This window comes from Carcharhinus amblyrhynchos, chromosome 5 (assembly GCF_965287045.1).
Source record: "Carcharhinus amblyrhynchos chromosome 5, sCarAmb.v2.hapA, whole genome shotgun sequence".
In the NCBI taxonomy this organism is placed as follows: domain Eukaryota; kingdom Metazoa; phylum Chordata; class Chondrichthyes; order Carcharhiniformes; family Carcharhinidae; genus Carcharhinus; species Carcharhinus amblyrhynchos.
Genome location: NC_137328.1, coordinates 104,822,474 through 104,849,026, shown reverse-complemented (window position 1 = coordinate 104,849,026; position 26,553 = coordinate 104,822,474). Strand labels below are relative to the sequence as shown.

The window sequence follows — 26,553 nt, the reverse complement described above, 5'->3', positions numbered from 1 at the left end:
GTGTTGTGAAACTTCTTGCTGTGTTTACCTCAGTCCAACGCCAGCACCTCCACATCATGATTGCCACACATCTCTGACGAAGTTTTCAATGTGTCAGGAGGCAAATTTTTACAAATGACCTCAAAGCGATGTATGAATGGATTGAACATAAGAAATAGGAGCAGGAGTAGGCCATCTAGCCCTTTGAGCCTGCCCCGCCATTCAATAAGATCATGGCTGATCTGAAGTGGATCAGTTCCACTTTCCCGCTTTCTCCCTATAACTCTTAATTCCCTTGTCTATCAGAAACCTATCTACCTGTGTCTTAAATATATTCAGCAAGGTAGCCTCCAACACTTCAACGGACAGGGAATTCCAGAGATTCACCACCCTTTGAGTGAAGAAGTTCCTCCTCAACTCCGTTCTCAACTGCACCCCCCCCCCCCCCCCCCCCCCTTTATCTTGGGGCTGTGCCCTCTAGTCCTGCTGTCCTTTCTGAGACTGTTTTAAGCAAAGAGTTGTTTGATGTCATTTTACATGACACTCCCCCTCCTGCTACCCCTCATCAAAAAGTTGAATAATGAGTAATGCTTTTGAGGTATTTTTCCAACAAAGAAAATTCTCGAGTTTGCATCTGGGTTGGTACAGACTTCGATTCTGGACATTTTTTTTGTTCCGTGATATGCTGTCTTGTCTCGTCTCATAGCATATTTCACATGAGATGATAACTATACACTTGACAAACGTGTGACGGTTCAGCACAAGTAAACAACGTTGTAACTCATATTGGAGTACATGTCCAAAGAAAGAGACCTTTTATTTACAGTGGTACACAGCTGTAGCATTTGCTCTCAACCATAAAGATGCTAAAAATAGAAAATTTCAGAGGCAGTGTGCGTAGCACATAGTTGCAGAGTTTATTTACTTACATGGACTTGATAATAACAGTTCATCTATGCTCCATCAACATATTACTCTAAGTGCGTCATTTAATTTGCGCAGTTTTATTGGATTTTGTAGTTTGGTAACTTGTATCATTAAACATTTGTTTGTTTATATGCCAGTATAAATTATTCTGGCTTGAGTATTATTTGTCTCTGATTCTGAGACAGGAGTCTTCTTGTGCAGTTGACAGAAGGGTGTTGAACATATGTAAAGTGGGTGGTACATTGGACAAGTTGGGTACCCACCTTCATGTAAGTATTAAATGGTGGTGAAAATAACTCTTCCGCATTTATTACTATGCCTCGAAATGGCCAATTTTTCACATGCTTGATCTTCTTGAATGGGAGAGCAGGCTTGAAGGGTCGAATGGCCCTTCAAGCCTGCTGTTAAGTCCGATGCTAAGTATTTTGGAAACAGATCTTGAAGGACACCCACAATAACTTTTCCATCAGCTTTGCAATTCATTGCTTTCGTGTCATTTAAAATTTAGAAGGTGCTATTGAATAGTGACCTATCAGACGTATACAGTTGAAACCGAATATGTTGTAAAGTGGAAACCTGTGCCAGAATTATATTAAATTCCAAGTGTATCTCCTTGCATTGCACATCTTAAATTGTGACCGAGTGTCAGTATTTTGGATTATGTTCTATAAAATCATATGCAAATAGTACTTTGGAGACGGGTCATGGAAAATAGATCCTAAACTTTGCTTCATTTGTATTGGGCCTGTTGTAATTGGTCTGGCAAAATAAAAATGTGGTTATATAAAACACAATGAATTTACAATTCAATTTCCATTTTTCCCCTGAATTAGCTTTGGGTTTTGATCTGGTTTTCTCTCCCAGGAGTCTGCATGGCATGGGAGACCATTAGTTCAGTTGGCTAAAGGGCTGGTTTGTGATGCAGAGCGACGCCAATAGTTTGGGTTCAATTCCTGGCCTGTCTGAGGTTATTTATTCATGAAGACCATGCTTCCTCAACCTTGTCCCTTGCCCCAGATGTGGTGATCCTTGGGATAAATCACCACCAGTCATAAATCACCCCTTTGAGGGGGAGTGTTGCCGATATTCATCTGGGACTATGGTGACTTGACTTTTACATGGCATCTGTGATACAAATCTCTAATGTTATGTTTAAAGCATCGCAATGGCATAGAATAGCCTTGATGAGCCAGATTGGCTTTGCTTTTCTGATATTTGCATATATCTGTTAAAGGTGATATTGCAGCAACATTTTGATTATTTTTCACTAGAAATTCTAGAGTTCATCCCCATTTCAGAAGCATAAAAGCATATGAATAAGGAGCTGGAATAGATCATTTGGCTCCTGGATAAGATCATGGCTGATTAGATTGTGGTCTCAACTCTACTTTTCTGTTTAACCCAGAATTCAACCTTAAAAAACAACCCCACATATTCAACTATTTAATTGGTCTCCAGAAATCTATCAATTTCTGTCTGGAACATGTTCAGTGATTGAGCTTCCACAGCCTCTGGGATAGAGAATTCGAAAGATTCACCACCTTCTGATTGAAGAAGTTACTCCTCATTGCACTCATAAATGGTCAATTTTGAGCCTAGTCCTCTGCTTCTAGATGCAGCAGCCAGGGAAAGCATCCTATCCACATCTCTCTCTCATATTGTAAGAATTTTCTAAGTTTCATTGAGACCACCTTTTGTTCTTTGAAACTCAATTTCTTCAATCTCTCACTACGGCAAGACTGTCCGTCCTTGATTAAGGAGATCCAAATTGTACACAGTACTCCAGATGCAGTACCACCAAGGCTCTATATAATTGCAGGAAGACATCTTTACTCCTGTACTCAAATCCCATTGCGATGAAGGCCACCACAGCATTTGCCTTTCTAAATGCTTGCTGCTCCTGCATTCAAGCTTTTAATGACTCATGAACAAAGACACCCATATCCTCACTGGACATTAACACTTCCCAACCCCCCCCCATTTAAGAAATGCTCTGCATTTTTTTCTACTGAAGTGATTATCTTCATACTTATTCACTTCATGTTCCATCTGTCATGTTCTTGCTCATGCATTTAGTCTGCCCAAGTCCTCTGAGGCTTTCTTGCATACTCCTCACAACTTGCGTTTCCGCATAATTTTGTCATCAGTAAATTTAGAAATATTACATTTGTCTCCACATCCAAATCATTTATACAGAGCCCTCACGATTGATCCTTGCGATACCCCACTGGTTGCAGCACTCCATTCTAATAATTACCCGTTTATTCCTGATCTCTGTTTTCTGCCTGTTAACCACTTCTCAATCCGTACCATTATATTGCTCCCAATCCCATATGCTCTTATGTTGCTCATTAACCTTTTGCGTGGGACCTTATCAAAAGCCTTCCAAAAATCCACATAAATTACATCTACAGGTTCTCCTTTATCTATTCTACAAGTAACATCATTAAAAACTCCCAACAGGTTTATCAGACATGATTTCCCTTTCATAAATCTATGCTGAGTTTGCCCAATCCTATCATTTTCTACGTGTTCAGTTTTCACATCCTCAATAATAGGGAAAGGTCAAACTACCAGGTCTGTAGTTCTCCATTGCTCCTCTCCCTTCCTTCTTAGTGGGGTTACATTTGCTACTTTCCAGTCTTTAGGAACCTTTCCAGAATCTATAGGATTTTGAAAGATAACCACCAATGGATCACTTATCTCTGTAGACCCCTCCTTCAACACTTCGGGATGTAGTTCATCTGGTCCAGATGATTTATCAGCAATCAGTTAACTTTTTGAGTACTCATTATTTATTAATACTAATTTCTATCAGTTTCTCATTTGGTTCCCTAGTATCTTTGAAATTTTTCTTTCTTAGAGAATGTATATTTGCTGTAGACTTTCTTTAAATATTAGCCATTACATGTCTCCTTATGTCATCTTATGGTCACTATTCCCATCAGACTTCTTTACAACAAGGTTAGAAACATAAAACCTTGAAGCAGGAATAGACCATTCAGCCCTTCAAGCCTGCTCTGCCATTCATTTTGATCATGGCTAATCATTGAATTCAATATCCTAATTCCCCCTTTTTCCCCCATATTCCTTGATATCTTTAGCCTCCAGAGCTATATCTAATTTCTTCATGAAATCTCACAACATTTTAGGCTTCAGTTACATTCTGTGGTAGTGAATTCCACACATTCACCACCTTCTGGGTGAAGAAATTTGTCCTCAGTTTTAAAAGGTTATCCTTATCCTCAAGCTATGACCCCTAGTTCTGGACCCTTCTCACAATTAGAACATTTTTTCTGATTCTACTCTGGCTAAACCTGTTAGAATTTTATAAATTACTATGAGATCCCCTCTCACTCTTCTAAACGCCAGTGAATATAATCCTAACCAACTTGGCCTGTGCTGATATGACAGACCTGCCATCCCCAAAATCAGCTGATAAACCTTCACTGTACTCCCTCTATAGCAAGGATATTATTACTCCTTTCATTATTAGCCCTTTCTCATTGCATAATAAATCTAAAATAGTTGTTTTTTTTTCATGTACTGCTCCAGCAATCCATCTTGTGCACATTCCAGGAATTCATCCTCCACAGTATTAGGGGACTCCTGTACTATCTGCCTGATTCTCTTAGGCTACCCAGTTCCTCCTGTCTGCATGTTTGGAACCTATGCTGTGACCACATCCCGAAAAGTGCTATCCACATAGTTCTGTGCCTTGGGTTAACTGTTGTGACTCCAGCCGCTGCTGGAGTACCAAAACCTAAGAGTTCACGTTTCTGCAGCTGGTGACACTTCCTGCAGATGTGTTTGCCTAGGACACATGGTGCATTCATGACTTTCCACATTTCACAGGATGCATATTTCATTTGAACTGGGTGTCCTATCACACCTTAACTTTTACAAACTACTTCTAAACACCATTTACCAGTTATTTGCCAATCAGCTGCTTCCCCATACTGAAGTTAGAACCAATTATTTGATGCTGAAAAATGTCAAGGTATCCATCACCGCTGTACTGGATTGCCTCCCCACTTGATTCCCTTTCACTCAACCAGTTTTCCATATCGCCAGGGCAATTAGCTTTCACCCCCATCTGCTTCAAACTGCCACCATTATATCTCTCTCTCCTTCTCTCTCCCTCCCTCTCTGCCCCCGCCCTCCAACCACCACCACAAAAATATCACTCTCCACTTATCTCCTTGTTTGTAACTTTTCTTTGCTGCGTCCCATCTTCATGTACGTATGCCCTGGATTTTCTTAGTATTGCAACACTGATGTAGGTTACGTGCTGAAAAGTTATGAATGACCTCCTTTGTGATGATGACCGTGGTACCCTTCCAATGTGCTTTATGGTTGATATCACAAGATACTTCAGTACCTTTTTCTATCAGCTCGTTCAGTGTTATTGCCCTTTGCGAGTATTTTGCTCCTATCAGAATGCAAATAGTGCATCTCCAGTAATAGTTTTGCTCCCTCACCCACAGAGTAACTTCCAGCTTAGAATTGGGAAGATTTGATGAGGCATCTTTCACTCCAGCTAAAAATTCCACTGTGTCACTACTGAGTGCAAAACGTCTCTGATCATTTACTCATGTTGAACCAGGCAGCTTCAATCCTATCACCTGTTGAAACCCTAAAAGGAATTTTTAATGGCACATATTGTGTGTTATCAAGAGCACTTGTTTCCATTTCTGTACCAGTGGTCACATTTGCTCCTCCCTGGGTTCTTCTGCCAGTGCTGCTCCAGCTGCAGTACCTGCTGCAACCCCACTATCACTGAACCCCTTACAAGTGCCATTTTCAGCCACCAGCTAAACTAGTGGTGGGCAACCTAGGCTAATAAGTGAGCCGCAGGAGTGGTCTTCCTTTGTCTCCAGTGAATCGCAAGATTGAAATCGAGCTTGTTCACTAACCATGACCCCCATGAATAAGATTAAATGCATTTAATGCATGCCAAGTATTTGGTAGTGAGTTACAGAAAATGCTCAGTCATTTATATATTAATAGAACTGTCATTGACTTCAAATGGTAAGAACCAAAATAAATATTTGTGCTTGATTGGATACAGGGGAAGCTCTCACAGTCAGTCAGCATGCATCTCACTTGCTTTTTATGTGCATATCACTTCAGTCATGCCAGTAGGAAAATAGTATGCAAAAAGAAATCAGTGGAATGTGGAAATCCTGCAAGTGGGCAATGGTAAACAAACTATCCCATGAGCTGCACTCGAACCCAGAGGGGCCACATGGGACTCCGGGGCACAGATTGTCCATTGCTGCTGTAAACTGTTCCTGTACCCTCCTTGCAGATGTTCCATTCTCCATCTTGCATTGATTCAATTTACCCAGAGTTCTGCTGTTTACATATCCTCTTCATTCTTCCTCAGTACTAAATTTGAAATTCTTCTACAAATCCTAACAATCAGTTTCCTTCAATCCTCTATCACTTCCAATTTCCTTTGCTTCTCTGAGGCTCCACCTTTTGTGCATCCTTTACTTTTATCACCCAATGTGGCTCTGGCTGAGTTCTGCTTCCTGAAAAACTTCCATCCTCTTTCTGCTTGATGAAAGTTAAAAATGGCTACTTCTAAAAATCCATTTCCTCAGCTGAATTTTCCATTTAAGTAAAGGTTTATTTATTAGTCACAAGCAAGGCTTACACTAATATTGCAATGAAGTTACTGTGAAAATCCTCTAGTCACCACACTCTGGTGCCTGTTTGGGTCAGTGCACCTAACTAACAGATTTTTCAGACTGTGGGAGGAAACTGGAGCACCTGGAAGAAACCCATGCAGACATGGGGAGGATGTGCAAACTCCACACTGAGTGATCCAAACCGGGTCTCTGGCACTGTGAAGCAGAATGCTAACCACTGTGCTACAGTGCCGCCCAATCTTAATCTTCCTCATCTCTCTCTTCCTGGAATTCCTTTTGCATGGCTTTATTTGTGAAGGGCTGTGAGTGTATTTTGTGATCAAGGTGCTGCCAAAATGAATGTTGTTGATTAATAAATACCACCTTCCATCTATCATGTGTACTGGAGTATTTGACGGATGATTTAATTGTTTGCTTTTCTATTTTTCAGATTGACCAAATTGCAAATATTGGAGTTACGTGAAAATCAGCTGAAGATGTTGCCAAAGTAAGACTTTTTTCTGGATTTAATCAGTTTGTACATTTCGAAGTTTTTTAAAAGCCTATCTCATTTGCCAGCTTAGTTTTAACCTGAAGTGTTATCCTATCAGTTCATCAAAAAATTAAAATGATCAGCATTTTAGAATCCCTAGCTTCTTTTCTATCTCTGGTTGGCATCTTTACGGAGTTGTGAATTGTTGATCCTTGATGAGTGCTGGTAGCCTCATGAAAAGAACTGTCTGGGATGAAATATCTCACTGGTGCATGACGGTGGAGTTATCAATTCCACAATCTTCTTTCAGTTTTGCATGTTAATGCAATTGCTTGAGACTGGTTGGGCTCAGTAGCTTTTCCAAGTCAACTTTCTGGGTGTCACAATGTGAATACCAATTAAAGAAACGCAAGCTGACCAAGTTAATCACAATTCTGCTAATGGCAAGATTGTGAGTATGCATATTAAAAATAGATTGGCGTGGAAAGGTCTGAAGTTCCAGGAATCCAACATCTGATGGGTGAGTAGAAAACCAGGCAGCAAATCACTGCTTGTCAAAAGATTGCTGGAGTAATTTATGCAATTCCCTCCCAGCACTTTGGAGAATTGGAAATAAATGTCACGCTCTTCTAGTACAGAGCTGTGTCCTTGACATTGCAGTAAATTTATTGATGCAGTTCCAGAGCAGTTTACAGCTAAGAATAATCATTTGAGTCTTATCATTGCATCACCATTTTAAAAATATCTTGGGAAGGGTTGTTTGGCCATGGTCGCCCCAAAGCCAGAAGATCCCACCCGAGGTCAACAGATCTTTCTACAGTCCATCCTTCATCTGCCCTGATTCCCGTAGCAGGCGGGACGGTAAAAATTCCCCCACCCCCACCCCCCGAGTGTTTAACAAACCATGATTAACTCCTGTGAGGTGGAAATGCTGGCTGCTTTGCTGAGGCAGCAGGAAGTGTAAACAGAGTCAATGGATGGAAAGCTGGTTTGCATGATGGATTGGGCTATGTTCACGACCTTTTGTATTCCTTGCAGTCTTGGGCAAAGCAGAAGTCATACCAAGCTGTGATACAACCAGAAGCAATGCATTTTATGGTGCATCTGTAAAAGTTGGTGAGAGTCGTAGCTGACATGCCAAATTTCCTTTATCTTCCGAGAAAATAGAAATGTTGGTAGGCTTTCTTAACTATAATGTTGGCATGGGGGGACCAGGACAGATTGGTGATCTGGACACCTAAAAACTTGAAGCTCTTGACCCTTTCTACTTAATCCCCATTGATGTAGACAGGGGTATGTTCTCCTTTATGCTTCCTGAAGTTGATGACAATCTTTGTTTTGTTGATATTGAGGGAGAGATTATTGTTGCTGCGCAAGTTCACTAGATTCTCTGTCTCATTCCTGTACTCTGTCTCCTCATTGTTTGAGATCTGACCCACTACGGTGGTGTCGTCAGCAAACTTGAAAATTGAATTGGAAGGGAATTTGGCTGCACTGAATTGTAGATGGTGAAAAGGCTTTGGGGAGTCAGGAGGTGAGACATTGATGCAGTTTCCAGGCTGTACCTGAACTGGCCCTGTAACCACAGTACTTGGGTAATTTTGGCTTCTTTGAACTTGGAACTTAAATCGATTTGCCTCTTCACAGATGCTGCCAGATCTAAGTTTTTCCAACACTTTGTTTTTGGTTTAGATCCCAGAGGTCCACAGTATTTTGTTTTTATTTCAGTGGTAACCCTGGGATATTGATGGATGATTCAATCATGGTAACAACATCGAATGTCGAGGGAAAATGGTTAGGTACTCTCTTGGAGTTGGCTATTGCCTATCACTTGCATGGTGTGAATGTTTCTTCCCATTTGTCAGTCCAAACCTGAATGTTGTTCAGGTCTTGTTGCATTCAAGCATGGACTGAATCAGTATCTGAGGAGTTGTGAATGGAATTGAACACTGCAGTCACAGTGAATATCCTCATTTCTGATCTTTTGAAAGTTGGAGGGAAGATTGTTGATGAATGTTGGGCCTCGGACATTAATTACCCTGATGAATTCTTGCAGCGATGCCCTGGAGCTGAGATGACTATCCAACAGTGACAGCCCTTTTCTATTGTGCTAGCCTTGGCTGCAACAGCAGAGAGTTTGCCCATTGATTGCCATTGACTTGAGTTTTTCTAGCTCCCCTGGATGCCACATTTGATCGAGTGCTGCACTGCTATCAAGTGCAGCCACACTCAGCTCACCGCTTGAATTCAGCCCTTTTGTTCATTTTTGGCCCAGGGCTCTAGTAAGGTTTGGTGGAATGCGAATTGAGCATCAGTGAATAGCTGTACAAACAAAGTGCCTGAAATATGCAGCAGGACTGGCAGCATCTGTGGAGAGAGCAGCAAGGTTAACATTTCAATTTGAATATGACTCTCCTTTAGACCTTTAGCACTCCCTTTGCCTTTTGTCCTTTGATATCTTTGTCATTTAATCTTATCATAAAGCTTTCCTTTCGTCTTCCTGTCACCTCCCTTCTTTTCAACAGCATAAAACCCATCACATGTCTACTTCCTTCTGTTCTGCACGTATATTTACTGTACCATCAAGGGCGAATGTTAACTCAGTCTCTCTCTTTCCATGGTACTTGAGTAACCTTGGCTTCTTTGGAAAAGTCATAATAGACTTGATTTATTATTGTCACATGTATTAACATATAGTGAAAAGTATTGTTTCTTGCGTGCTATACAGACAAAACATACCATTCATAGAAAAGGAAACAGAGTGCAGAATGTATGTGATAGTCATAGCTTGGGTGTAGAGAATGATCAACTTAATGCAAGGTAAGTCCAATTAAAAGTCTGGCATACCGCCAGACTGATGTGTTTCCAGCACTTTCAGTTTGTATTTCAGATTTCCATTATCTGCAGCACTTTGTTTTTACATTACTGAGCAGATTATTGCTAAGTGCCACTTTATAGCAGTATTGATCACACTTTCCTTCCCTTTGGCTGATTGGATTTTTCCTGATTTTTGTTGACTTGATGTACCTGGGCAACTTTCCACATGTTGGTTAGATGTCAGAGTTGTAGCTGTACTGGAACAACTTGGCTAGGGCATGGCTAGTTCTAGCGTTCAAGTCTTCAGTACTCTGGCCAGGATGTGTCAGGCCCCGTTGCCTTTGCAGCATCCAAAGCCTTTCATCTATTTTTTGATACTGCTTGAAATGAGTTGGCTGAAGCCTGGCGTCTGCGATGCTGGGAACCTTGGGAGGAGGCTGAGATGGACCACCCACTTGGCACTTCTGACTGAAGATAGTTGAAAATACTTCAGTTTTGTCGTTTGCACTGATGTGCTGAGCTTGCTCATCATTGAGGATGGGGATATTTGTGAAGATGCCTCTTCTGGTAAGCTATTTAATGATTCATCACCATTCACAACTGGATGTTCCTGGACTTTAGATCTGGATTGCATAGCCCTGTTGCGTGCTTCTTCCACTGTTGAGCACATGTCGCCACTTCAATGCTATTTAAAACTTAATAATAATATCATCATCATTTGTATTTTAGCTGAGTATTGAGGTGTGCAAGTATCTGCAAATGCAACAGTTTCTGTTTCTTACTGTATGGGTTTGAGTGTCAAATGTCCAGATCAGGTGCAACATGCCTTAAAGCTCCCTCTTTTCTATGTTCAACTGCAAAACAAAAATTATTGGTGTACAGGTGTGGCCATTTTTCTATTTTCCATGATGACTTATCCTCCTGGACTTGATTCCAGAGTCCTAGATATGAGCAGTGTGTATAATTAACCTGTTGTATCACCCAGTTTGATTGAAGATGAAAGGGTTCAGATGACAGCATTCTCACCTAGAGTCAGAAATCTGTTGGTTCATTCTCCAGTTCAGGACTGGTAAGTTAATCTAAACTGACAGACCAATGCAGTGCAGGGTGTTCTGTTATTGTCCTTCAGATGAAACATCAAAAAGAGTTTTTATAGACATTTAAGATCCCCTGTCATTTTATCAAAGAAAATGGGGGGCATTCCTTCCAATTTCTCGGCCAGCATTACTCCTTCAACCAATCCCTACAATAATAAAATTGATTAACTGGCAACTCCTCCCATTACTGCTGTTTATGAGATTGCCATAAATTGCTGCTCTTGCTGATACCATTGACTACTCCCCAAACACAATTCACGTGAAGTGCTTTCTGAATGACGTAATGAGGTAAATCACAAGTCTGGTTTTCTCGACCATGTGTGTTGTCGGACAGATTGAAGTGGTGGAGGCTACCTCGCTGAATACATTTAAGTCACGGATAGATAGATTTCTGATAGACAAGGGAATTAAGGGTTATGGGGAGAAAGCAGGAAAGTGGAACTGATCCACTTCAGATCAGCCATGATCTTATTGAATGGCGGGGCAGGCTCGAAGGGCTAGATGGCCTACTCTTGCTCCTATTTCTTATGTTCTTATGTAGATGAAAATTTTTTTTAAGAGAAAAGAGAAACAAAGTAGTCAGTTTTCTTGGATGGTTCATTAAATCTTTCTCTGAAGCTAAGACCACTCGATGTGGACAAATTCAATGTGTAACCCAGTGCTTCAACTGTTCTTTTATCTACAAATCCTAGGTTTTAATTTAACTCTGTTTGAAAAATTGTCTCCCTTCTCAAAACCTTGTACCTTGCTCAGCAGAGTATAAGGCAACATAATAAATAAGAATGAAAATGCAGGAGAAAGATTCATCAGGTCAGGCAGCATCAATGGAGAGAAACCAATTTAACATGTTTGGTTGATGACCTTTCACTAGAACTCGCTGATAAACAGTCCCTACCTTGAGCGGTAACTCTATTCCTGTCCGCAGATGCTGCCCTGACTTGCTGACTTTTTCTAGCTGGCTTTGTTGTTCTTATCCGCTTTTTGTAACTTAATAGGACTGAAGTTTAAACTCCGAAAAGGCTGCCCTAAAACAGCAGGCTACATGGAAAGTTGAAATGATATAAAATTACCCAGTTAGTGGATAAAGATACTTGTTCCCCAGCGTGGCACAGTGGTTAGCTCTGCTGTTTCACAGTGAGTGCCCCAGATTCAATTCTGACCTCAAGTCACTGTCTGTGTGAAGTTTGCACATTCTCCCTGTTGTGTGTGCATTTCCTCTGGCTGCACCCCCTGTTTCCTCCACAGTCCAAAGATGGGAGGGTTAGGTTGATTGGCCAGTTGCCCCTTGGTGTCAGGAGGATTCGCAGGATAAATATGTGGTGCTACAGGGATAGGGCCTGGGTGGGAATGTTGTCAGTGCAGGCTCAATGGACCAAATAGCCACCTTCTGCACAGTAGGTTCTATGATTCTAGGATAGTAAAAACGTTTTGGGCACTTTGCAATTAAATATCTAGCTTAATATTTTGGAAGCATTCATCATAAGTTAATACTTCTCACTACCAAGACAATGAGCCATGACTTTTATTCCGGGAAAGGAATCTCCTGGTGTTCTTCTAAGTAATAGTTGAGAGGTGATTTGGCTTTAATTTCTGTGTGTGCATGGCTTCCAGTGAAGAATTTAATGGGACTTGCTCAACTGAAAGCCTGTTGAAGGTAACGTATAACTGAGCTTTTCAGGCCTGAAGGATCTCGTCTCTGCTAAGATAGCTGATTTCAGTGGGAGTGCAAAGAATAACTTAGTTCCTTTGACTAAAGAGGTAAAATGTCAGCAAGATTTGGTGGTTGCTATCTCATCAAACCTGCAGAAATTATAATAGGCTTGGGTGATCTGCCTGATGGCTTCCCCACACTGATTATTTGCATTCACATACAAAGAAGGGTTATTTGGATGAGGCACTGATGGCTTCGTATTGTTTCTTGCCCTAAACTCAAGACCTGCATTAATTGTTATTGTATTTATATTGACCAGATAGTTGCCACAGAATTAAATCCAGACTCTAGTTTACTTTAAGAAAAATGTGTTGCTGTACTGTTGAAAGTACACTGCTAGTCTGTCACCTGCTGATGAGAGAAAAATGGGTTAACCTTTTACGTAAAAGTTCTCCATCAACCGAAGCCTTGATCCATGAGTAATAGCCTAGAGTTATCTTTTAAAATCTCAAATTGTTCACTAAAACAGTCCATTTCATAAATCAGCCGGTTTGAATTTAGCTTGTGGCTGGCATTTTCAATTTATTATCTTGCCCTGCATTTTACAGTAAATTATTTACTCTTATTTAAGTAATAGTCTTGACTTTGTTAAAGCAGTTGAACTTGTAGGTCAGGCTAGATAATGATGGCAAATTTCCCTAAAGGACCACGATGAACCAAATTGATTTTTGTTTATAATAATCTGATAGTTTTATGGACGCAGTTACAGATACCAATCTTTTTTTCCAAATTTATTAATTGGATTTAAATTTTCCAGTTGCCATGTTGGGATTTGGACCCTCCACTCCAAATAATTTTCCACTGGATTGCTAATCTAAAACATAGGGCATTGGTGAGGCCGCAGCTGGAGTACTGTGTGCAGTTTTGGGCGCCGCACCTGCGCAAAGATATTTTGGCCTTGGAGGGAGTGCAGAGGAGGTTTACTAGGCTGATACCGGAGTTGAGGGGGTTGAGCTATGAGGAGAGGCTGAATAAACTGGGCTTGTACTCGTTAGAGTTTAGAAGAATGAGGGGAGATCTCATTGAGACGTATAAGATGATGAATGGGATGGATAGGATAGAGGTGGAAAGACTCTTCCCGCTCAAAAAAGACAGTAGGACTAGGGGGCACAGCCTCAAGATAAAAGGGGGGCGGTTTAGAACGGAGTTGAGGAGGAACTTCTTCACTCAGAGTGGTGAATCTCTGGAATTCTCTGCCCGTTGAAGTGGTGGAGGCTGCCTCGCTAAATATTTTTAAGACGCGGGTTGATGGGTTTTTGATAAGAGAGGGGATTAAGGGTTATGGGGAGAGGGCAGGAATGTGGAACTGAGACACGACAGATCAGCAGGTTAAAGTGCAGCAGGTTTATTTGGTAGCACAAATCACTAGCTTTTGGGGTGCTGCTCCTTCATCAGGAATGAGATTTCAGTTCACAAACAGGGCATATAAAGACACAAACTCAATTTACAAAATAGTGGTTTGGACTGCAAGTCTTTACAGGTAATCAAGTTCTTAAAGGTACAGACAATGTGAGTGGAGAGAGGATTCAGCACAGGTTAAAGTGATGTAGATTGTCTCCAGCCAGGACAGTTAGTGAGATTTTGCAGCCCCAGCATGCTTCTCAAGTTGGTGTGTACTTGCAAAATCTGTCCTGGCTGGAGACTTCTTATTGTGGGAGGAAACCAGAGCACCCGGGGGAAACCTATGCAGACTGGGGAGAATGTGCAAACTGCACACAGCCTGTGACCCAAACCGGGAGCTGAACCTGGATCCTGGTATTGTGAGGCAGCAGTAGTAACACTGTGCCACCCATGTACTTGCTAGTTTTTATCTGTGTTCAATGTGAAAGTAGGTTTTCATAGTATGCAGGAGGCTAAATTTTGAGCTTGTGTGCTAAGTACTTAAGATAGCTGGTCTCTGGATAAATATCATGACATGCACTGGAAATAGTAGGGCATGCAGGCTGCAACCATAATCTCACTAATAATCCACTACGTGATGGACTGAAAATGACAGATTAAGTTTAATTAATATCATTAGTCAGCAGCATGAGCAAAGTCAGCAGCTTTACTTAGGTTGCACTGCTTCTCAAGTTGGTGTGTGCTTCAAAACAATAAAAGATTTTAGCTTTAAGCATTCTTGGTAGTTTTGGCCCACATAACTGACTAAAGTCTTAACATGGGATTTTAGCTTTCGCTGTGCCATGGCTTCCTGGTGCATGGAACAGAAAATAATAAAACAAAGATTGAAGAACATTCAGATCAGGTTTTTCTTTTGAAATGGTGTTCACCGAAAAGAAAAACAAAAATGGCATTTCCTTAATTAATTGGAACTGTCAATCAAAAGGTATTTGAATAGCACATTCCCAATTGATGTGAATACTGATCCATCCCATGTTCAAGTCTTTCATCCATGATTATTAACATTGAATAGGATCATAAGCTCATCAAGCCTGCATCACCATTCAGTAAGATCATGGGCGATCTGACTATAGCCATAACTCCATTTTCCTGCCTGACTCCACTAACCCTCAACTTCCTTGTGGATCAAAAATCTGTCTGAACAATTAAACCTAGCTAACTCCTGGCTGAGAAAAGCACTCAGTCTACAGACTGCAGATGGGGGTGCTGTTCTACAGACTGCATTCCAGCATAACTCCACATAAGCTTGTAAAAAATGCAGCCAGAGAGTTTTCATGAACATAGTTGATTCAGAGGCAGCTATTTCAATATTAGAAGGATAATATCCACTCGAAAATTACTCCATCACAACCCTGGCTCAATAGTTGCTGGATCCAAACCTAGATGTGACGAGTTATATATGTATATAAAAGCTGGCCAGGGTCTTCCTCTGAAAACAATAACAAGCAATTTTAATCCTATTGCAATATTGGTGAACTTTGAAAGCACTGATTTAAGACACTATGGTGGAATCTTACGGCTGTTCACGCCTGTGGAATTTTCTGGCCTTGCTGCTTTGAATGGAAATTTGGCTGGGCGCCAAATCCTTGCTACAGCAACTGGTAAGATCACGCCCAATGTAAAATCCGGGGAGGATTTAATAAACCAGTCGCTATTATTTGCACGAGAACATTTTGACTTTTTCCAAGATCAAACAGCTCAATCAGTACCCCCGCAGAGAGAAACAGAGTTAATATTTCAAGTCCAAGATATTATAATAGAACAGGGAAAGTTAGATATTAGGGTCTGAACTCTCCAGCGGTTCACGTCAGCGGGATCTTCTGGTCCCACTTGCTAACAGCGCATGCACGCCATGGGTTTCTGGTGACATAAGGTGGAGTCAATGGGGTATCCCTTGAGTAGAGAGGAAGGAAGAAAATAAAGATTGGTATAGTGGAAAACTGGAGAGATTAAATGACACAAGCGCAATGGTGTAAGGCAAAAGGACATAGTAGTGGGACAAGTAAAGTAAGATGAGTTCAGAGGTGTTGCAATTAATCATGACCAGCAATTGCCTGAATAATGGAGATAGTTGGTATGATCTGAAATTGATTTGATTGATTTGCTCAGAAGATCAGAAACAGCAGCTGTTCTTCAAACTTCTGCTGAGCTTATTTGGAATAGTGCGAGAGGCTGAGGCCAGAATGGAATTAGCACAGAGAATTTAAATGGTAAGTGACCAGAAGCTCAAGGTCTTGTGTATGTCAGTATGAATATTTAACACACAACCAAGAGAAAATGCCTCAGATTGATGAATCAAGTCTGCCTTTTCACATGTTCATGGCCATAAAAGGATTGAAGGCACTGCTAATCCCCTAGAAGATAGATTGAAACAGGTGCTTGTTGCCCTATGAATTCCACGTACAAGAACAGTACAATGCATTTGACCCATGTTGCCCAATTTGGACATTAGGCGAACATTTTGCAATTAAACAGAACCTGAGCTCAAATAATTTTAATTCAGTTAGATTCACAGGCTCTGTTAACATTTCAGTTCTTAAATAGTTTATTCATTTATTTTTCTGTTGAATGTAATGATGGTCATACATCATTAGGATGAGGCCTGGTATCTTAATTAATAGTCTGCAGCTTTTAAGCATTGCATTAGTCCCAAGGTTGTTTCTTGCACAGTGCTACTTTATAGACAAATATTCAGTTATTTGGAATTCAGAGCAGAATTCCAATGTTGCTGTCAGACCTGATGAGAATTTCCAGCATTTTCTGTTTTTGTTTCAGATTCCAGGATCCACAGTAATTTTCTTTTACCAATCCAATGGTGTTTCATATTGCCACAGTACTTATTCCACACTGGCAACGCAGTGCCACTGTGGAATAAGTAGTGTGGCAATATGGTACACCAGAATTTGGGTATTATAATTTGTACAGTCTTATTTTAAGCACTGGTAACAATTTTTGTCCATTTTTTGATGAGCATGGTGTGGTGGGATGGAGGGTATCATTAATGGTAGTGATTGAGGTGATAATGGATTCTCCAATTGCTTCAGATGATGCAACTCTATTTGCAAGGATTCAAACGTTTAGCCAGGTGTTAATACGTAAATTACCCCATTCAAAACTCAGGATGTGAATCATCTATCGGTCTTTTTAAATTAAGGCCTCTGTTATTCGATTTGAAAGATGTGTGTGAATGAGATTGTGATACGATAAATTGGCTATTTTGTGATTTGACCCAGTTCTAAATATAATTGGGAAAATAGGTGCGCAGTGCAGTTGCCATACAATCCATATCTGGTAAGACTATAGAATATTATGCACAACTGGGGACTATAGATTGGCTATTTCATGATTTGACCCAGTCCTAAATATAACTGGGAAAATAGTGCGCAGCGCAATTGTCATACAATCCATATCTAGTAAGACGATACAATGTTATGCACGGTTTGATTCAGGCAGAGTGTAGATTCAGGTTTCCTGACTGCACTACTGAAACGTTTTGACATATGTCATGAAAGGTGCAGCCAGCATCCCTTTTCAGACTCCTTTTGTCAATCTCTCATGATTTTGCAAGATCTATTTTTCAAATCCATAGTTTCACAGCTGGACTTGGAGTTAACATCAGTTACAGATCAATTATTTTTGCTCTTTGTGAGCCGGAGCATTGTCAGAGAGTGTGAAACATATAATGAAAGAGTATTATTGTGCCAAATCTTTGAGTAATGGGCGAATGCATGGCGCCTGCCCTCAGTCAGACTTGTCCTTGCCTGTTGAATTTACAAGACTTGTTCTCTAAGTTGCTGCAGGTGGGTATCTGGAACCTGTGCGAACAGTGTAAACAACTGTATATCTAGATAATCAGTCAGATTGGACTGGGGCCAATACCCTCAAGTGCTGCAGTTCACCCACTTCCCGTGGTACCTTCACATGCAGTCGCAGAAGGTGCAATACCTGCCCCTTGCTTCCTTCCTGCCCACTATCTGAGGGCCCAAACACAATCTTCAGGTGAAACAAATGTATGTATTACCACAGTTACACCGTCCTTTCTGGTGCAAAAATGCAACAAGAACAGCTACCTAACCATGACTTACAGAAGAAAATAAGGATAGCATTGGGTCCAAAGAAGAGTTCTATAAAGTTGCTGGAAAAAGTACTCAGCCTGAGAATTGGGAACAGTTCTGAATTCAGCAAAGGAGAGCCAAGGGATTGATTAAGAGGGGGAAATAAGAATACTAGAATAAACTTGCAAGTAACATAAAAGTGGATTGTCAAAGGTTCTATAAGCATATAAAAAGAAAAAGATTAGTGAAGGCAAATGTCCTTATAGTGCGAAATAGGAGAATTTGTAACAGAGAACAAGGAAGTGGCAAAGCAATTGAACAAATACTTTATTGGAATTGAGGCCGAGATACGGTCGGCCATGATCTCCCTGTGTCTGTTGGATTTCCTCGGGGTGCGCCGGTTTCCTCCCATACTCCAAAGATGTGTGGGTTAGTTGATTTGCCTTGCTTACATTCTGCCCAATAGTGTCAGGGGGATTCACAAGGTAAATGCGTGGGATTACAGGGCTAGGGTTTGGGTGACATTCTTGTCGGTGCGAGCTCAATGATCCAAATGGCTTCCTGCTCTGTAGTGATTCTATGATACTGAATACTGGAGCAGGCTCAAGGGGCTGAATTGTTATTATGAAGAGATTGAGCAGTTGTGGCCTATACTCACGAGTTTAGAAGAGTGGGAGGAGATCTAATTGAGGTATATAAAACACTGCAAGGAGTTGACAGAATGGATGGAGAATGCATGTTTCCCTATTTGGACATTGTACAAAAGTTACAAAACAGCCTGGGTGTCCTTGTACATCAGTCACTGAAAGCAAGCATGCAGGTGCCGCAAGCAGTTAGGAAGTCAAATGGCATGTTGCCCTTCATTGCAAGAGGACTAGAGTACAGGAGCAAGCATGTTTTACTGCAGCTGTTCAGGGCCTTGGGCCATAGTGGGAGTACAGAGAAGGTTCATCAGACTGATTCCTGGGATGGCAGGATTGTCATATCAAGAGAGATTGGGTCAACTGAGCCAGTATTCACTGGAATTTAGAAGAATGAGAGGGGGTTCTGATTGAAACACACAAATTTGACCAGGCTGTGCAGACTGGATGCAGGAATCATGTTTTCTACTGGTTGGGGGTCTTGGACAAGTGGTCACATGTCAGGATATGGGGTTAGCCATTTAGGACTGAGATGGTGGGGCAGACTCTACCCAGGGATGGTGATGGTAGTGGTGGCTGAGAAATTGGCTGTCTGTTTTGATTCTGAGAGTATGGCTGAGGCTTGACTTGTCTGTGTGACAGCTCTCCCAATTTTGGTACAAACCCCCAGATATTAGTAAGGCTAACTTTGCAGTGGTTTCTGGTGTCTGGGATGATATCAGGAAAGCTAAGTGGCCATAAGATCCTAACATTTTAGAAGGAGGCTCCTTGATCCATTGAGCCTGCATCCACAACAATCACACCCAGGCCTTTTCCACGTAACCCCACATATTTACCGTGCTAATCCCCCGACACAGCCAATTTAACATGGTCAATCCACCTAACCCGCACATCTTTGGACTGTGGAGGGAAGCCAGAGCACCCAGAGGAAACCCAAGTAGACATGGGGAGAAGGTGCAGAATTCACACACAGTCAAGCAGGGTTGGAATTAAACCTGGATCCCTGATGTTTTGAGGGAGCAGTGCTAATCACCAGTCTGCCGGTTTCATTTCCTTTAGACTTCATTGTGTTTGATAAATCTGAGTGGCTTGCCAGATCATCTGAGGGTTGAGAGTCTGAGGTCACGTAGGCCAGACCAGTTTAGGACAGCAGATTTCCTTCCCAGAAGGAAATAAGTGATCCAGATGGCTTTTCCAACAATCACCCCATGATTTTATGGTCACCGTTAAGACTAGCTTTTAATTCCTGATTTTATTAATTGAATTTAAATTCCTCGAGTTGCCTGATAGGATTTGAACTGTTGTATCCAGAGCATTAGGTCGAGCCTCTGGATTGCGAGAGGAGTTACTTTACCAGTGTGGGACCGCCTCTCCAGCAGTCACCTGAGGTTGCTGTCTGATTTACACATAGCTTAATGTTGTATGACATTAACCTCAATTATTTTGTCAGAAAAGCCTTATCCATTGCACCTAACTAATTAGCCGTTACAAGTCCAGGACTTATTTAAGTTTAATGTAGCTGCCTACATTAATACTCATTTTATATAAACTAGAAGACTGCTTAAAATGTCTTTTCATGAACATCTTGTTGATGAAGATTTTATCATGATGATCATCTGAACAGTTGTGTATCAATATGTTTTGCCATAGTATGTGAAAAGATTTATATTCTTGCTGTTCTTGTGTGATCCTTAAAAAGTGCTCTCTCTGAAGGCGCTTTGACTCTGTCTTCTGTTTCAAATTACAACCTACAAGCAGTGTCTAAGTAACCTGATCGCCCGATTGTAAATGAATGAGAGTTGAAGCTATAAGTAAGCATGGACATCCGTTCAAATGGTTTTTTTCAAAAAGCATTTGAGGCTCTTTGCTAACATTCTGTTGAATTTTGTTTAGAATTGCAACACTGAAAAACTGTGCACCGATTTTCTTGTTAATCTACCATATTAGTTTTGAAGCAGTTGTGCTTGAAATTTTTATAGTGGAAAAGTTAACTATCCCAGAATGGAAATTTTTTTTAAAAAAAACTCTGAAATCTAAATCTCCAGAAGGTTTATCTGTATGCTTAGTAATCTGCTTCATGTCAACTGCCTTGTTTTTAAGTATCTTACTTGTTGATCCTTGATCTCTGTAGAACCATGAACAAACTTACCCAGTTGGAGAGATTAGATTTGGGAAGTAATGAGTTCACAGAAGTGGTGAGTAGTCTCTACTAGTGTGCCTCGGTAATTTGTAAAGCAGATAATTGGCCCTTGGTTTTTGATAAGTTTGTGGAATGCTTCCATGAACAGGAAGCATTGAATGATATGATTCATTCAAACTGTAGAAACATTTACCAAAAAAGAATCAACTTTGAAATTTTTTGCAAATGAGAAGTTAAGAATATGATCTTAACTTGGAAAAGAGTTTGTGAACAGGATTTACAAAACTGGGGAGATTGGCAGCACAGTGCTTTTATAACCAAACATTTGGCCAAGATAAATGCTTCTTGTTCTATTGAAAATCCCAGGATTCTCATGAAGTATGTGCAGATTTGTATTTTCCTTTGGTTTAAAAGTATTCAAAGCAAATTACCTTTTGTTCGTTCCTGTACATAATCCATTTTAATTGCACAATGTTCGTCTCAACCTACCTTGCAGCTGCATTTTTATGCAATCTTTTTACAACCAGACATCTCCTTTCCAAGTAGGCAGATTTGGATACCACCTATGGTCAAATGATTCTGAATGATAAATCACTCAAGTGTTATATTTAAAGATTTTTTTTTATTTGTTGTCTTGTGTGTGTTTTTAAAGGTCTCTTGTTCCCTTTTTTCCATTAGCCTGAAGTATTAGAACAGCTGACTGGACTAAAAGAGTTTTGGATGGATGGCAATAGACTTGCAATGCTCCCAGGGGTATGTGTCATGTTCTGATGCTAATTGATGCTGCGCTAATGTATGAATTTAATCATAATGTGAACATTATATAAATTTAATTTGGGGAGGCTAAATTGGCAGCCCATTAAAACCTGGTTTTGACAATAAGCATTGGATCTACACTGGTGAGTATTCCCTTAAATGCTCTGCTAATTCAAGTTTTCTAATTCCAATTTGCAACAAGTAAAAGTAAATGTGTAGTGTGGTGCATGGTTTTGCAAATGAAATAATTATATTGGCCACCTTATTTTATTCAGCAGTTTTGAGGACCATGATTCTATTAACAGTAAAACTATGGTTGATTGGTTTTGCTTAATGAGCCCCAGATTTTGGCAAAATTGTGGAGACTCTGCAGATGTTTAAATGTGGATTTTGAAGGCCCACCCTCATTATCGACAGATTCTATTTTCACTGGTCGAGGAAAGGAGGCAGGATGTTACTCACATGAGAGAAAAACCCCAACTCCGTAGTGCTGAGTTCAAACAGACTCCAGTCTCAATATAGCAAAGGCTTTAACCCATAATGGAGAAGTCATGGATTTTTAAGGGTAGACTTAAGTGCTCTTAGAAGGCAGGTAAGGGCTGTAGAACTGTCAAGCTGAGAAATTATTTAAATCCCCAGCCCTTTAAAAATTAGCAAAAGTGGTTGCCTGTGCCAGAAGGAGTTGAAAAAAAAGATGCTTGCTTTCCACAACCTTAATGATCTTATCTTAGCAGGGATCCTAAGGTCCCAGTTGGATTGACAGCTCAAGGAGTTTATTGAATGATCGGCTAACTCTGTGGGATTATGAACACAAAACTATTTATTTTAGGTACTTGAGTGGATTTAATTGTTTTAAATAGATTTCATGAATGGGAGGTGTTTTTAAATATAGTGAAGGCTGTTATAGTTATTTGTACCTTTATTTGATTTAATATCAAAATGAATCCTGAGGCCTGCCCACTGGGTAAGTTAGCATGGCAGGCATAGAGGGATATTGAGCTTGGGGCATGAGTTGGCATGGGGACATTGCAATGTCATGAGAAAGATGAAGGCTAGAGGGCCAAAATTTAAGGGAATAAGTATGATTCCATCCCATCCTACCCTGCTCCCCAGACCAGAAGGGACTCTTGCTCCCGAGACTTAATGAGCCCCAGATTTTAGCAAAATTGTGGAGACTCTGCAATTGTTTAAACATGGATTTTGAAGGCCCACCCTCATTGCCGACAGATTCCATTTTCACTGGTCGAGGAAAGGAGGCAAGATGTCACTCACATGAGGAAAAACCCGAACTCAGCAGTGCTGAGTTCAAACAGACTCCAGTCTCAATATAGCAAAGGCCTTAACCTGTAATGTAGAAGTCACGGATTTTTAAGGATAGACTTAAGTGCTCCTGGAAGGCGGAAAGCCAGGAACTTCCTTCACTTGCGCTGCCTGCCACAGGAGTGAAAAATCCAGCCCTATATGTTTAAAATTGCAATTAGTTTGTCATATGACCACATTTTGTATGTACAGGATGTGGCTTCTAGTAATTCTGTTGGAAATTTCACAACCACCCTTCTCACATTGTTATTGAAGAATACAGATGTGTGTTGCTCACGTAACATCAGTGGGTGATGTCTCAGTCACAGCCAATGGCAGATATGGTGAAGGAAAGGGTTTGTAGAGGGAATAAATTACACACGTTGTACAGAATACTTGATATGCTCTGGGGCGACACCGTGGCAAAGTAATTAGTACTGCCGCCTCACAGTCCTGGGCACTTGGGTTCTATTCCCGACTTGGGTCACTGTTCTGCGGAGTTTGCACGTTCTTCCCATGTCTGTGTGCGTGTCCTCCGGGTGCTCTGGTTTCCTGTCATAGTCCAGAGATGTGCTGGTTAGGTGCATTGGCTATGTTAAATTCTTCCTCGGTATACCTGAACAGGCGCTGGAGTGTGGTGACTAGGGGATTTTCACAGTAACTTCACTGCAATGTTAATGTAAGCCTACTTGTGACACTAATAAATAAACTTTAAAAGGAAATCTTGTGCATATTGACGAAAATGGCTGCAACCCTCAAAATGCATTTGTGTAGGGAAATTATATCCATGTTACAATCTTGTGCGTCAATTTAACTTGATTCATTTTTCTCTAAAGTTGCATGATTTAGGAGAGGTGTTTGTTTTGCTGAAGTGGTCAAAATTGTGGTCTTATTGTGTTTCAGTGTGGTCGCTACAATGCATTAGGCCATTTAGTTTCCACTGTGGGGTCTAAATATCGCTGTTGATAAGCATAAGGAGGAAAGTATTGACATTTGCAGAAAATCAAGCTTCTGAAAAGACATTTGTTTGTCCACTTCTTTTGTTAGCTGTATCTTTTCAGCCTGTTGATTTCAAAAGAGTACCACAGATATTGTGGCAAGCTTAAGTTCTAAAGTTGTGTTTCAGATATCAAATGAGTTTGTTATTCCAAAGAAAATTCCACACATTTCCAAATCCTCAAGGTTGTTTAGCAATCTTTGGTTGTTTATGGATCTGCATTTAGTTTCAGCACACTATAGTTTAAATTGCATGATTAGTTAATTGTGATCTATACATATTTGCTTATCTCTTTCGAGGTTTTTTCTGAAGGGAAATGTGTATGACACCAAGGAACCTATCATTCTAAAGTACATGTTGTCTTTGCATGTTAGAAATGAAGTAACGTTGGGGAATTATTATCTGTTGTAGTAGGTAACAGGAGGGTTTTATAATTGGTTCTGATATTAACCAAAAGTGGGCAGAGAATGTAGTACATAAACTTCTCTGAACTATTTTCACAGCATTACCCCTAGACTGGAACCCGTCCCTTTCCCTGCTATGTTTAAATTTTTCTTCTCACAAAAATGACTATTGTTCCTAAATGGACACCCCGTCATAGAAACTGATTTTACGTTTGAGATTAAACTTATTGTACTCAGTTGAATTTGGGTTCCAGTTTTAAGTCATTCTCCTGATTAATGCTGAATTTTGGTGGGACTGAGGAAATGATGCAGAAATTTTTGAACATGGGAACTCCGAAAGGAATGTCAGGTCTTTGATAAATTGAGAGTTTGGTCGCTATTGTACTGTTTCGACTGTTCAGCTTCTCAAGCTTTCCCAGAAGGTGTTGGGTCCTTGCTATGGCATTGTTCCATGGGCACCTGTTGCCGTCCACTTATTGTTCATGCTTGAGCTTGGGTGTTGTGTTGGTTAGCTATCCAATCTGGGCACAGTTATAGCTGAGCATGATTATATCTGGTACTCGTGCATTGTTCCAGCAAAGTCTGCTCTTTATAAACTCTCTTCCTTCACCTAGGACTTTTCAAATCAGTTTTAGTTCAACACCATTGTTCGAGACCATTGTCCTAGGTGCACTCTGCTTGATTAATTCAATTGGTGCTTGAATTTGGGGCTTTCTTGCTGTTTGTTGAACTGTCAAAGGACATCTTAATTGGTGTAATCACTCAGTTGTATGGATGTGACTGTTAATTTTCAATTTTTTTTTCTCTTTTCAGTTTATTGGCAAATTAAAGCAGTTGACATACTTGGATGTTTCCAAAAACAACATAGAAATGGTTGATGATGCTATATCAGGTTGTGAGAATCTCCAGGACTTGCTGCTTTCTAGCAATGTGCTCCAACAATTACCCGAATCCATTGGTTTGTTACTTTTAAGTGTTTAATATATGCATGAACATTTGAATAATGCTCTAAATCTAAAAGTATAGTTTTGGCAATTCTTTATCACACTGGTATCAATTAAACTGTAGCATTTCAAGTGCCTGACGTAGTTTCATTGGCATTTCAACTTGCAATCCATTAGGGTGTGTTTAAAACAGTAATAGGAAGAATGAGAACAATTTGCTTTACAAATATCAAATTGTTCTAGATTTTGAACATTTCGGTACTAACATTTATTAGAAGTTTCTTGTAATGACAAAGCTGTAGGATAATTTTATAGCCTATTAATTTTATGATTTGCATGACAGTTTTATAAATTTAATATATTAGTTGTAAATGTCCCACAAATTTCTTTGAATATCAGAGTGCTTTTGATACCCAAGAAATAGTTAATTCTTTAGCAAAACTAATTGAATAAACTGGAACAAGGACATCATTGTAAAAGTCTGGATTCAGCGAATAGTATTTACTGATACATTATGGTAAAACATGAAAACTTCCTGCAATAACTTGTATAATATTTTATGAAGAGGTTTGCAATGTACTTTTTTTTTGAAAGCTTAGCGCCCAGGTTTTTGTCTTGCTGTAAGTGATTGCCTTTTCACAATTTTAACATATATATATGTGTTGTTTTCCATTAACTGTTCTGGAAAAAGAAAATCAGTAGCTTGAGGTTTTGGTGACGAAACCAAATGCAAAAGTAAAACCTAGTTCAGGAGGAAACCACACCCAAGTTTTCCTTGTTTGTTTACCTTTTAATCTGCAAGTCAATTATGCAATGTAGTATTACCCTCACAGCTCTTTAGAGGAGCAGCTTGACAAATGTAAATAGTGCCAATAGTAGTTTTGTAAAGTAAAGAATCCTTAAACAGGCAGAAAATGAGAAAAAATTAAAATGGTTAATAAAATGAAACTAGGGTTAGATAGAGACTTTCTCATTATCTCTTAATCCATGTTTACATTCATTCTAGACTTGAGCTGGAAAGACAGGAAATCCCAATGCAACTCCATAGTAACCAATGTGTTTTTCTACAGTGGTCACATCTTGAAATCATAAAAACAGCAGTTTAGCGGGATAGAGAGGAGAAGAGGATGTCAGTTTTTATTTATCTCTCTAAGCTTTTCACCTTTGAATACTGAAGTTTATCTTAACTCTTTTTTTGCCCAACTCCAGTCCTGAAGAGCTGCACAGTAAAACCAAATTGGTGAATTCGTGTGTGA

At 40.2% G+C, this 26,553-nt stretch overlaps 1 protein-coding gene across 2 annotated transcripts in view; it reads left to right on the top strand.

Annotated features, from left to right (window-relative positions):
• Positions 1–26,553, top strand: part of erbin (erbb2 interacting protein) — a 242,877-nt gene that overhangs the window by 149,375 nt on the left and 66,949 nt on the right. For both annotated transcript variants that reach the window (XM_080189380.1, XM_080189379.1), the window contains exons 6-9: positions 6,994–7,050; positions 20,889–20,952; positions 21,576–21,650; positions 25,167–25,311. In XM_080189380.1, coding sequence (XP_080045506.1) covers positions 6,994–7,050; positions 20,889–20,952; positions 21,576–21,650; positions 25,167–25,311 — 341 coding nt within the window. The remainder of the gene's footprint in view (positions 1–6,993; positions 7,051–20,888; positions 20,953–21,575; positions 21,651–25,166; positions 25,312–26,553) is intronic.